This window comes from Gymnoscopelus braueri (genome assembly GCF_963280865.1).
Source record: "Gymnoscopelus braueri genome assembly, chromosome: 2".
Taxonomy (NCBI): domain Eukaryota; kingdom Metazoa; phylum Chordata; class Actinopteri; order Myctophiformes; family Myctophidae; genus Gymnoscopelus; species Gymnoscopelus braueri.
In genome coordinates, this window is record NC_137604.1 from 46,668,935 (window position 1) to 46,682,233 (window position 13,299).

The window sequence follows — 13,299 nt, forward strand, 5'->3', positions numbered from 1 at the left end:
GTAAACGAACATAAACAAAGTTGATTCAGACAATATAGAGCATCACCAAACACAGTACTGTTTTTTTTTTAAATACATTTTTATGAGGAAGAAAACACAGACTGGATCCGCGGATCTGGATTCGGATCTTCAAATAGTAAAATGAGCAGGAAGTTGTCATTTTTATTAAAAAAACAAACAGTAATGATTTTGGTGATGTTCTATATTGTCTGAATCAGCTTTGTGTGTTAGTTTATGTGCTAAAAGAGTGACTTTGAGCGCTGTTTCATTGTAGAATGTAAGTCAATGAGGAGGAGCAATTATGTTTGATTTCTTGTCCACCTTTGGAGTTACATCATGGCAAGGTAACTACACAACCCAAACCTCTACCAAAGTGGTCTTGCCCTTTAAAACTTTCCTTCCATTTGGGGAACAACAGCACCATCATCATCCATAGTCTCTAATGTCGTCATAGCCAGTGCAGTGCACGTTTGATTACCTCATTAACAAATGACATGACCTGCCTGGTGAAACATGTTCAACAACTCTTATTAACATGTAGTGTGGTGAAGTAAGTATGTACATTTTATTTGTATAACACTTCTCACAGAGATAACTCACAGTGCTATATCAAGTGCTATACAACAGAAATAAAAACACAGCATGAAACATTCAAATGATTAAAAACAACAAAAACACACACAACAAATGTAAGACATTCCACAAGTGGTTCTTAAAAATGTCCACAGAGGCCGCAGCTCTCAAGACCTGTGGAGGGGCATTCCATACATTTTTGTTTTTTTACCGTTTTTCGTCCCGTGGGGGAACTTCCGTTTTCAGCTATAAGTGTCGCCCACAGAGGAGCTCGGAGGGGGGAGCAGTTAGGGATTAAGTGTCTTGCTCGGGGACATTTTGACACTTAAGCACTATTTACAAAAAATGAAAATAGATCTACAAGCTCACAACGCAGCACAGTGAGCTTGTAGACCTGCTATCTTCACTATTATTTATATTGTATTTACATTTCTGAAAAAGAAGGAAATTCTTATAAAGTTTCAACGTTTAAATACAGCATGCTTTGATATTAAAAAGAAAATGTACTTTTGAATACTTTCATTTGTGGTTGAGTAATGTTTCACCAGGAGTATCTATACTTTGACTCAAGTACTGGGGTTGAGTACTTTGGGCCACCACTGCCAGTAGAGCCTCATTTTGAAGCATATAGTGATGTCTAATTGTCCAGGACCCTTCATTTGGGCTGTATTCTTGACAAATACCTGACAGGTGAAAGCATGGCTACAAAGGTGATCAAAAGAGTTAACCAGATAACCAGATTTATGGGCAGAGTTTCCTCTTTTATCAGCAAGGATGCCCTCAGGACCCTTTCAGGGGCCCTGATCCAGCCCCTCTTTGACTTTGCGTGCACCTCTTGGTACTCCAACATCTCGATGTCACTGAAGACTAAGCTTCAGCTTCAAACCTCCCAAAACAAACTGATTCGGCTACTCCTCGGACTGGGGCCCATGACCCACCTTTCTCCCACCCATTTTGCCAGCCTAGGCTGGCTCAGGGTAGAAGACAGGATTAAACAACTAAAAATGGGATTGTAAAGCAAATTTGCCCAATATGCCCCCTATTCCCGCATATCTGAGTAAATACCTCCAAAAAGTTAGCGACACCCACAGTCACAAAATTAGAGGGAGCGTTAACAACAATCTGGTACCACCCACCCATAAAGCAAACATGGGCAAATTCTCCTTCTACAGCACTGCCACCCAGGTTTGGAATAGTGTAACCCCATCCCTCAAAAAGTGCAGTTCGCTGGGCTCATTCAAAACAGCCCTGAAAATTCACCTTTCAGGAGGCCAAAAAATGAGGTATACTATTTTCCCGTTAGACAGACGACCCCCCACTTTTTTTGTACATATAGCTTTATTATAATTTTTTCCCGTGCTTTTATTTTTTGTTTGCACATAGTGCTATCTTTTTCTGTATTTTTTTATTGATATTTGAACTGTGGTGCCACTATATATGACTATGAATACCAAGGACCTCATTGGAAACAAGACCGCAAGGACTTTTTTTAACTGACCTTTTAGACAAAGTATTTTAAATGTAACTGTGCTGTTTTACATTTTTGCCTAATAAAATATCCAACCAATCAATCAATCAATGACCTGCTACAACAATATCATTTGCCCAGCAGGACCCTAAGGTCAACTGTCCAGAGTCTATTGGTCATTCCTCGTACCAGGTTGGGCGGCCATAGTTGAATGGTTAGAGAGCCCCCCTGGGAGGTTCGAAGTGTCCCTGAACAAGACACTTCACCCCTAACTGCTCCCCCTCCGCATTCCCCCACGAGATGAAGAAAGATAATAAAAAGGAAAAGAAAATGTATGGAATGTCCTTCCACAGGTCTTGAGAGCTGGAACGAAAAAAGGTCAGCCTCTGTGGAATTTTTTAGAGCCACTTACAAACATTACTGTTTAAACAAGCATTTGTGGAATGTCTTTGATTTTTTGTTTTTTTGTTGTTTTTAAGCAGGAGGTGAGGAGGCGGAGTAGGAGTTCCCCCGCGGGACGAAAAAGGTCAAAAACTCAAATGTATGGAATGCCCTTCCACAGGTCTTGAGAGCTGCAGCCTCTGGACATTTTTAAGAACCCCTTGTGGAATGTCTTAGATTTGTTTGTGTGTTTTTGTTGTTTTTAATCATTTGAATGTTTCATGCTGTGTTTTCATTTCTGTTGTATGTCAAGCACTTTGTGAGTTCTCTCTGTGAGAAGTGTTATATACTGTACAAATATAATGTACATACTTACTTACTTCACCACACGTTCATAAGAGTTGTTGAACATGTTTCACCAGTCAGGTCATGTAATTTGTTAATGAGGTAATCAAACGTGCACTGCACTGGCTATGACGACATTAGAGACTATGGATGATGATGGTGCTGTTGTTCCCCAAATGGAAGGAACGTTTTAAGCCTAGCCTGCTCTTAAACTAACAGGGTCTGCCTCCTGGACCAAACCTCGAAGATGGTTTCAACAGGAGAGCAGCCTGATAGTTGAAAGTTCTCTCGAGGTTGAGATTCTAGGAGCCACAAAGTAAGCCTTCATAGCATAGGAATGCAGGGACGCACACGTGTGCACTCACACTCACACACACGCAATCTTTAAATACACACTCCAAGGATTATGAGAAAATAGTTGCCAAGAAAACTATCAACAAGTATTTAGTAAAAAGACAAATAATAATATGAACATTGTTGGCTCAGTTTTTATTTATTTTTGCCCTAAGATAGAGTCAAGACTATTTAGTAAAAACAGAAATATATGATATGAACATTTTCAGCTCAGTTTTTTTTATGCTGTTTTTGTCCTGTAGCCTAATATGAATCTTTATTCCTTGGGTCCAAATTGTATGGGATTTATTTTATCTTGTCTCTGGATGTTTCCTTCAAAAGTTATGGGCGTGTGGCTCCTGGATTCTGACTGTCCAATGTTGGCAGCCCTGCAATTATGGTCTGATGATTCTGGTTTTACTTATGGATCTAGGCTGGCATCTATCCACAAGTTTCCTAGGGCGTTGTGGGCATCACTTCCTGTCGATTTCATTGGATATCATTGGATTTCATTGGATCAAATCGACAGGAAGTGATGTCCACAACGCCCTAGGAAACTTGTGGATACACAACTGTCCATATACTGTAGGTCTAAATTAATCACATGCACAGAATTACTTCAAATGATTATGAATATCCAGTTATAAATTGGTCATTGTAACCTACAGTACCTGGTGTATGTAATTCTATGAGCAACAAAAACACACTTGAAAGAGGATATCTCTGTGTTGGAAATTGGGATAATGCATCTTTCCAATATGCCTAATGCCTGTTGAAGTTTTGCTTAATTGTTGAACCACCATCGTTAAGATGCTGAATAGATTTGACTGGGTCGTTCACTTGCTGTGCGTTGATGGCTTGTTAACGACCGTCAATGATTCTAAATAGACCAAGTTGTTACTTCATTTGAATTCTTTGTATGGGCTACTTTGAAATAGAGAGGGGTCATTGACCACTGTTCTGCTGTACTAAAAAGGTATATAAAAAACAGACTTTATCAATTCAAAATTGCATGACCCTCCCTTGGATTCAAAGTCAAATTAGCTGACCCTCCCTTGGACTAAAATTAGAAAGGCATGACCCTCCCCTATTTTCCTCCAGGAACCCTCTTCTGTAAATTTCGACTGGTCCCTAAGCGTTCTACTGAGAAGCCCAGCATGTTTAGCCTGTGTAATGATGATTCAGTGTTCTCTAACATTTCAGCTAACACCCCTGATGTCATTGTTGTTAATGAAAACCATAGGTTTTACAGCTTAGAGGAAGCCTTCTTAACCAAAGTTCTAAAATATCATCTGCTAGAGCAGACCATCTCACGTACAGCTAGGCTACAGATGTAAACTTTGGGTTTTTATCTTTGGTAGCCTAGGGCATGTACACAAGTTGGTTATGAGGGGCCTTCAAATGTCCGGCCTCTCCAAAAGGAGGGCCAAACAGTTAGCAAGGTACTGCTCAATATCAGCTATCATAGGATGCCACTCAATTTGGAGGAGGCGTTGTTTCCTTTACCCATGATTGTTGTCTGGTCTGCTGTGTTTGACAAGTATGCCAACATTATTGTATGTAACAATGTTCTGCCTTACATGCACTTTGTAACTGGCTGTTTTCCCATTATCTGACTGCAGTGGCAGTGTTTATGTCCTTTGTACAAGGCATTCTTGTACCGTAAATATTTCAAAAATGTATTTTTTTGGGTGAACTATCCCTTTAAGTCGTAACCCTGCCTTTGCCACGGCAGTGACGTCATCAAGTGTTTACTCCTGTGTGTGTGGATCATGTGTCCGGATAGAAGCGACGACACTACACGACAAAACATACAACAAAGAGGAACACACACAGTACTTTAGCTCTAATAATAACTGGTTTATTTAACGCAATAGTTTAATTTAGCTTAATTATAATCATGTCAAACGGCTGCAGAACTGGAGAAGACCAAGCAGATGCGAGGCGAGGCGATGGACAAGAGTAAGTTCATTTCTCGTTGTTGTTATGCCGCTAGATTGTTTAGTCGTTTGCCGAAAATAGCAGATCTACAAGCTCACAAAGCATTGAGGACGCGACGTGTTGTGAGCTTGTAGATCTGTTAACTACGTGTTATCTAACTAACGCCTGCTGCGAGACCAAGATAAGGTCCGTCTATTCTCTTGCATTCGTTTCCCGATTCCAAACCCACATTGTACACTAAATATTGCATGCTGCTATGCTACGTTAGCTTTATTAATACATTATTCATCTCCCCAGACACATTTTTTATGAAGATTTGTTTTTGTTTTTATTTTAACACGGACACATTGCACTACTTAAACATTAGTGCAGCAGCCACTGGTGTAAAGTAACAAAGTATATCTACAAGTACTGTTAATTTTGAGTTATGTTTTTCTTTACTTGAGTATTTCCAATTTTCAATACTTTTACTTCCACTCCACTACATCTCAGAGGCAAATATTTTACTTGTACTCCACTATTTACTATTTAACTTTATTTACTAGTTATTTTGTAGATTTTGATTACTACAAAACATGTCAACCACTTCAGCCCTATATATATATATATATATATATATATATATATATATATATATATATATATATATATATATATACTTTGCCTATTTGATAATAGCAGATCTACAAGCTCACAACGTGCCGTGAGCTTGTAGATCTGCCATTTTCAAAGGATTTTTATACATTTGAAAACTTGTGAAATGGGACCTTCTGCTGATGAGTACTTTTACCATAGCAGCTCGCCCATTATGGTTTGAGTTCCAACCCTTGTAACTTGAAACCTTCTCACACTCTCTGATCCCTCTAACGTTACCCACAATCTATGAACACTTTTAGTGTTAGACATGACTTGGTCTGATCTGGTCTGTCATTTGGCCCAGAATACGTACTGTGGACAATGACAGTGGAACTCTGATTAAAAAGAGCCATTTTTGTACAGTATGTTCTCTAGTTTGTATTTACTTTTACATGTAATCATGGTGAAGATTTACGAGACACTGCAGAATCACTGTTGATCTCTTGAATAAGGCATGGTTGTGATGTGTTTTCCTTCAGATCAACAGAGCCTGCTTCGTCTAACCCCGCGGCAATGGAAGTGGATGCCAAGCCCAAGTCTCACAGCTTCAGATATAGCCTCCAACACCGCAGCATTGGCCAGTGTGTCATCATCAACAATAAGAACTTTGATAGGAGCACAGGTAACTTGTTTTAGCTAGATAATCTTTGCTGATTTGAACTCGGTGGATGTCTTTACGACGATCAGCTTCTGCAGTGGGACCAAAAGTTTGGATTCAACTAGCTCCAATCGGAACCTCTCCCTCCGCTGTAAAGCTCAGAGATGAGGTTCCACGCATCTGCGAATATTTTTCACTATGCATGATCCTTACCCTTTTCCGCACATCGTATCCAAAAAGAAAAGGTCGACCCACCCTGCTCTCAGATGTTTGAACTTTTAGCGGAAAAGAAAATCTAACTGACGGGTTGAAACAGGCGTTTAAATCACTTGAAATTTCAGCCTGTGGCCAGTCAACCCCCGTCCGCATGCGCAGTACTGCTCCCGTTAAACGCTTGTTTCAACCCGTCGAGAATTTTTGCCTCTTTCTCAGGCCGAGGCCGAAGGTTATCCATGATTTTTTTTGGTTCTCGGACACCGTTCGTCCGTTCGAATTGCCATTTGGCTCTGCACAACTCAGGGTTATACTGTATGAGACACGCATGCCGAGTTTGAGACCATATTCCGTAAATGTTATGTGGTCTAGTACAGTGGTTGGTTAAGAGTCTGACTTGTTCTTTATGTGGTAATCCACCGGAACATCTGGCAATACACATTTTGAGAAATAACTAAGTCTAGTGGTGTTCTGCTTTTTAGCCTTTATCCAGCCTAGTGCTACACACTCTTACAGCTGGGAGCTGCTCAGTACAACCACAGACTTATATTGGTGGCCACTGAGCATCTTGGGTGATAAGTGGCTTGCTCAAAGGCCGGTAAACAAAAGTGGATATTGCTCATTCACTTCCCTGCCCAGATTTTTCCTACTGGTCTGGGGGATTGAACTGGCAACCTTCTGGCCACAAGAATGTCCCTCTGACCTTTAGGCTGCTCTCTGTTGAGAAATTGGCCTTAAATACAACATATTAAATGTAATGATTACATACCATGTTACAGACTATCCAGTCAAAACAGAAGTAATAATTTAGTATAATAATTATATTCAGATTGTTAACACACATCATAAGGCCAAGGATGAATACCATCCTCACATCCTTAGTACACATAAGGCACTCGCATAACAATAAACTGAGAAATGATTCCACGCTCCCAAGAAACAAACCAGTGTTCCTCCTTGTCATTGTCAAAAGGTATGAATCAACGGAATGGGACGGATATGGATGCAGCCAACGTCATGAAGGTGTTTGGGAAACTGGGTTATGGTGTGAAGGTGTACACTGACCAGTCTGTTGACCAAATCAAACACGTTTTGACTACCAGTAAGTACTAATAAAGTGGTTATTATTTGTCTTGTAGATGCCTAGTGCCTACTGTGACATCACATTCTAAACTTGGCTCTGAAGTTACATTTGTGAACCGCATCAGTCTTTGCATTGCTGTACAAAGGCAAAGATCAATAGCCTGTAACGACTGATCTTTGCATTTGAAACAAGAGATTATTTCCTTTTTACAGAGAAGCAATGGCAGATTTGGTCTAAATGCAGTCTTACAATAGTCACTTGTCACATAATGTTTGCAGAGGGGTATTGGAGTAGTTGCAAGTGACTCACTATCATGTTGGTGGAGTGCTAACAAAAAAAGAAAAAGCACTATTCCTTTTTATAGTGTAATTTAAACTCTGTACCATCATAAATGAAGCACTGAAAAAAATGAAATCTCTCCTTTTTGTTGTCCCTTTGCCAACATGGCAGCATGTGCCTCATAGCATTGATAACCATTCTGCAAGCACTTTGTTTCTCGTCTATTTATACTTTGCATAGAACTCTGTCAAAAAATAATAAAATGAAATACAAAAAACGAATGTTCTCTCCTCGTCAGTTTCAAAGGCCGATCACAGTGGTTCATCATCATTTGTGTGCGTTATGTTGAGTCATGGAGACGAAGGTGTGTTCTACGGTACAGACGGCCCAGTAGAACTCAGGAGCCTCACATCACTGTTCAGAGGAGACCGCTGCCCATCGCTGGTGGGGAAGCCCAAAATGTTCTTCATCCAGGTAATGCAAATCTCCTTTCTTCAAATTTGCATTTGAGAGAATGTTTCATTATTGTCATTATTATCATTATCCTCTTCATCGTAGTGATACCACCAATGCAAAGGGATAATTTTGGTCCTATACCTGCCTCATGTTTTGTGTGTTTGTGTGTTGTTTTGTAGGCTTGCCGGGGCACAGAGCTAGACCCAGGTATTGAGACAGATAGTGGAGCAGATGACACGACGAAGATCCCAGTGGAGGCAGACTTCCTCTATGGCTACTCCACAGTCCCAGGTATGGACTTGTTGTCTTTAGGCTTGGGTGGTATTAGTGGTAAAGGTCTTTACACAATGGGAGCGTGATGAATAAACGATCAGATAATGCGTTGTCAAGCATTTGCATCAAACTGTTCGTATAGTTGATGTCTCATTCATACACAGTGAAACATCGACCTTGTTTAATAATAAATAAATAATTATGCATTATTGCCGCATAATATTTGTGTGTGAATGTACTCATGACACAAACACCAGTTCAAAAACAATTATTTTTCGGTTCAAATTAATTGCACTGGAAAACAAAACGCTCCTGTGTGTATGGTTCTTAATACGGTAACCTGATGACAGTATCCATGTCACCACCGCTATAAAATAATTATGTAGTGCAAATGGAGATACTTGTACTGCCCAGTAAAATCATCAGTGTTCACTTAATCAAATGGACCATTAGACATTTTTACACTCTAAAGAGTTTCAACTGGTTAAATTAACAGTACTATTTTACTTTGTGAATACTCAATTCAAGACTTGGTGATCTGAAGTTGAGCCCAGACAGTTATTTAGCTGGCATGGATGGTGCTACAACACACAGGATCATTGGCAGAGAGTTGATTACACTGCATTCTCACACAGCAGAATGTTGAGGGGGGAGGGGCTGAGAATGCGTTGTGGCACCGGGCAGGTTCAGCACCATGGACAGTGGTCGTGGCAATACCTGTGTAGGCCTAGGGATTCTAACTTATTTCACTGTTATTGTAACTTATTTGTTTGCTGTTCCTTTCACAAAGCTAAATGTACCTAAAAGAAGGTTCAGCTTCTCAGCATCGAAGGCACAATGGTTTCAATATATTGTAATCCCACCGCCAACTTCCAACCGTTTGATAAACATAGATAAACACACGAAAGACTGGTCTTCATTATTAATCCTTTTGTTTCACACTGGGCAATTACACCTATCTCTCAACTCTTCCTGCCCCACCCATACAGGCAACTGCATATAGACAAAAGACTCAATTTAATTGCAAATGCCACAAAGGTGCCAGCCAGCCTAAAGTAGGGTGGGGCCCCACAGCACAAATTTACCTGATCAAATATCTTTGGCAAGTGGAAGTTGACATTACATAACCTTAGTCATTGAACTTCTTACATTTAGCCGCTGTAGGCCTACTGAAGGTGAAATCGTCTCTGTAAATAGGCCTATGCTAATTTAGTGCTATAGCCTACATTTTGTGAGAGGATTTTAAGACCATGTGTGTTTATATCCTACAGGGGTTTGGCAACCTTCTCTACTTAGTAGTTTGCCAAGGCTGGAGAGATCTACCACTGCCAGACAGTGAAAACCACCACTGCTTTTATATCTTATTATAGGAAGCTAGTTAGAATAATGCATGAATAAGTCAATAATTTAATATAAAAAACAAAACCTAACCTAGAATAAGTCAATAGTTTAATGTATCAATAACGGCAGGATAAATTATTTAAAAAAGTGTTATGAACATACAAAAATAATTTGGGGGATGACATTATTTACTTGCAAACATTATTTTACAAGCAAAACACATTTGCTTTCCCATTATGTGTGAACATTGTATGTCTTTTGTCTCTTGGTGTCTCTTCCCGAACTCTTTCTCATTACTGTTGTCATTGTGGCTGAAAAGTAGTAGTAGCCTAGTACTAAATGGGTAGCAACACCCCTGAACCACTGATCTCCTGATGTGATTCTTTGGGGTTCACATTCAAACAAGAAAACCTGAGCGTAAATGGATGGATATGAATGGATTTTTTTTTCAGCATTTTCAATGTCTTATGTTATTTATACATAAAACATGAAATCAATCATTCTTTGCATTGCCACTTTTTAAAGAGTCAATGCTGGCATCTGTCTGCATGGCAGGAATTTTCTATTTGACCAATAAAGAATGGTTCAGTCAATTAATGTCGTCCTGTCCCATATCTCTCTCTACAGGCTACTACTCCTGGAGGAACACGATGACTGGGTCTTGGTTCATCGAGTCGCTCTGCGAGATGCTCAGCAAATATGGCAGTGAGTTGGAGCTCCTGCACATCATGACACGGGTCAACCACAAGGTGGCAGTGGAGTACGAGTCATCCTCCCACTCACCAGGATTCGACGCCAAGAAGCAGATACCGTGCATCGTGTCGATGTTGACCAAAGAGATGTACTTCACCCCTTGATGCCACCTCCTCCGAAAGAAGACACAAGCCTCCCTCATCTTCAGGGTTTAGGGGTCTGCAGGCTTTAGGATATATGTTGGTGTTTTTGTGGTATTTGTTGTTTGGGAATAAGTTTAGTTTACATTTCTAATGGAGACTCGCTTTTTGAGACTTAAGTTAAAACTTTCACTGTGGTGTGTGTTGTGGTAAAAACTGATTCCAAGTGAGAATTACCACTAAGCACATCTTTTTATATATTTCACAGGTTTTCAGGTAAATCCACATGACTGGGAGAAGGCTAGACATAGTTATTGGAAGGGGTGAACTCAGACCATCAGGGATGTCTAAACTATGGTTGTTGCAACAAGTGCACTCTAACAATCAAGCTCAAGTAGTGAAACTGATCAAAATCATCCCATGACTTCATGGATTTCGTGGTACTACAGAGGGGAGCTGGGTACATTCTAGTGCAGAAGATAAAATTGTCCCACAATTGTCTGATTTCATCCTGTAGTGTAGAACGTGTCATAAAATCATGATGGCCTACTTGCCTGCCCAGTTCCAGCAGTTGTTCAGGGTAAAATACCTCTTTTACAAAACAAATTCTGTTCTAAAGCATGCGCGTTAGAATAAAACCCACAATCGATATATTTTACATAGCTTGGTAAAAATGCACGATCCCATTCTTTTTACACTTTTGCTCTTGGTATGCTGTGTATATGTCAACAATTACTTGAAAAAGTAGGCTATGTATGTACTTTTATATGTGGTGTTCATCAGTGTGGTGATGATCCTCAAATATTCCCTGAATTCAGCTGATAATGGAGTTGACCAAATTCAGAATTGGTAACTACTCCAACAATCATGTATTCTGGCAATTGGCCAGTTGGTGGGACTAATGTTCAGTTATTTTTTTGTTTGTTTGTTTGTTTTTTGAAAAGGTCAGTTCAGGTGCAGTCCTTTACACATGGCACTGTCTAATCAATCTGTGCCTGCCCAGTGCCCACCCCTGTGCCTCTAGTTTAATGTCTTTAAGTCAAAGAGGGTGCAGACCATAGGATGCTGATTTGAGCCACTATGGTCGAGTGGACCATTTTACTTTGTGATGTGTATGAGGATCATCAAAGTTGTGTATTCATTAAGGAAATTGTGTTGCATCATATTGCACGCTGTCTCTTTGGAGAGAGTAGTGTCTTGAACTGCTTCACCACCTCTGTTTGGTTGTTAAGTGACTCGGCAGACATTTTTCTCTTAATTCTCTTACCTTTCTGTTACAAAGATACAAAAGAGAAGAATGACTGCCGTGTGAATATGGTCAATGTTGCTGTCCTGTACTGCTGTATACCTGTCTTGATTGGGAGATGTAGGCCCGAGTCTCCACATTTTTGTAGCCATGTCATACATTTTATTCAATGTAGTAGCCTCACTCTTTATCAGCTGTGTACAGTGTATGGCAGAGGGCTTTTTTCTGAGGTAATTCAGAATGAATTGAGACCACTTTTCATTTATTTTAAAACCGTTCAGCATAGCCATGAAATGACAATGACAAAAGTACATTATATTAAACCAGCATTTAAGCTGCAGGGTTTGATGTACATTTAGGCTTTTTTGTTTGTTTGATTGACTTTTAAGTGTCCTGCACTACAGTGACCAAAACCTATGATCTATTGAATAACATAACATACATTCAGTATTGTGAGATTCAATACACATACAGTTCACTACATAGATGGAAATATCCAATAATTCACAATATACAATAGATTTAATTTTGTATACATATTTTATATGTATAAAATATATTTATTCATGCTTTTCCTATAAATCTACCTTTAAAAAAAAAAGGTCCCATTACCCAGTTTTCAAATGTATACAAATCTTTTGAAAATAGCAGATCTACAAGCTCACATCACATTGACACTTTGTGAGCTTGTAGATCAGCTATTTTCAAATGACCAAAATGTATATAGGGGTGAAGTGGTTAATGTATGTTCAAATGATTGTGGTGGAGTAAGTACAATTGCCTCTGAGATAGTGGAGTAGAAGTAAAAGTATTGGAAATTGGAAATACTCAAGTAAAGTACAAATACCTCAAAATTGTACTTAAGTACAGTACTTGAGTACATGTACTTAGTTACTTTCCACCACTGGATGAAGTCATCGGCTCCGGTAAATACTTCTCCTGACAGTCAGCTACGTTGGCCCGGCTGTTAGTGTTGCCAGGTTTTGCGAGAGAACAAGCAACCAGGTCTATGAAAACAAGCCCAAAAGAAGTGACTATAGGCCACATGAGACCTTTAAACCTGAAAATAGCCGATCTACAAGCTCACAACGCGCGTTGTGAGCTTGTAGATATGATATTTTCAAAAACATTGAAGAAAATGTGGGGGGAAAGAAAAACATTTTCAGATGGGGGTCTGCCTGCAGACAAATACATATTAATTTGGGGGGGTCCTTCTTGACATGAAAATGTTTGAGAACTACTGGTTTTTAAACAACATTTAGGAAGCAAGCCCAAAATAAGCAACTATACACTTTAGAA

The 13,299-nt window shown here is 39.6% G+C and overlaps 1 protein-coding gene across 2 annotated transcripts; it reads left to right on the plus strand.

Moving 5' to 3' along the window:
• The first annotated feature begins 4,870 nt into the window (after nt 1-4,870).
• Nucleotides 4,871-12,354, plus strand: casp3a (caspase 3, apoptosis-related cysteine peptidase a). 2 transcript variants are annotated; one of them, XR_013932379.1, is made up of 7 exons: nt 4,871-5,062; nt 6,157-6,299; nt 7,462-7,590; nt 8,150-8,325; nt 8,487-8,598; nt 10,549-12,077; nt 12,119-12,354. XR_013932379.1 is itself a non-coding variant. In XM_080417871.1 (6 exons), exons 1-6 carry the CDS (start codon nt 5,001-5,003, stop codon nt 10,776-10,778), a joined length of 852 nt encoding a protein of 283 aa, XP_080273997.1. In that variant the 5' UTR covers nt 4,871-5,000; the 3' UTR covers nt 10,779-12,354. The 2 variants fall into 2 exon arrangements, 1 of the variants encoding a protein (XP_080273997.1); XM_080417871.1 differs by having other exon boundaries at nt 10,549-12,354.
• Nucleotides 12,355-13,299: the final 945 nt, after the last annotated feature.

What these genes read in the sequence shown, in the direction of transcription:
- casp3a (XM_080417871.1), top strand. Translation starts at nt 5,001, where the DNA reads ATGTCAAACGGCTGCAGAACTGGAGAAGACCAAGCAGATGCGAGGCGA. An exon ending in GAACTTTGATAGGAGCACAG is followed by an intron (nt 6,300 to 7,461) that starts GTAACTTGTTTT and finishes CATTGTCAAAAG; the next exon opens with GTATGAATCAACGGAATGGG. An exon ending in CAAACACGTTTTGACTACCA is followed by an intron (nt 7,591 to 8,149) that starts GTAAGTACTAAT and finishes TCTCCTCGTCAG; the next exon opens with TTTCAAAGGCCGATCACAGT.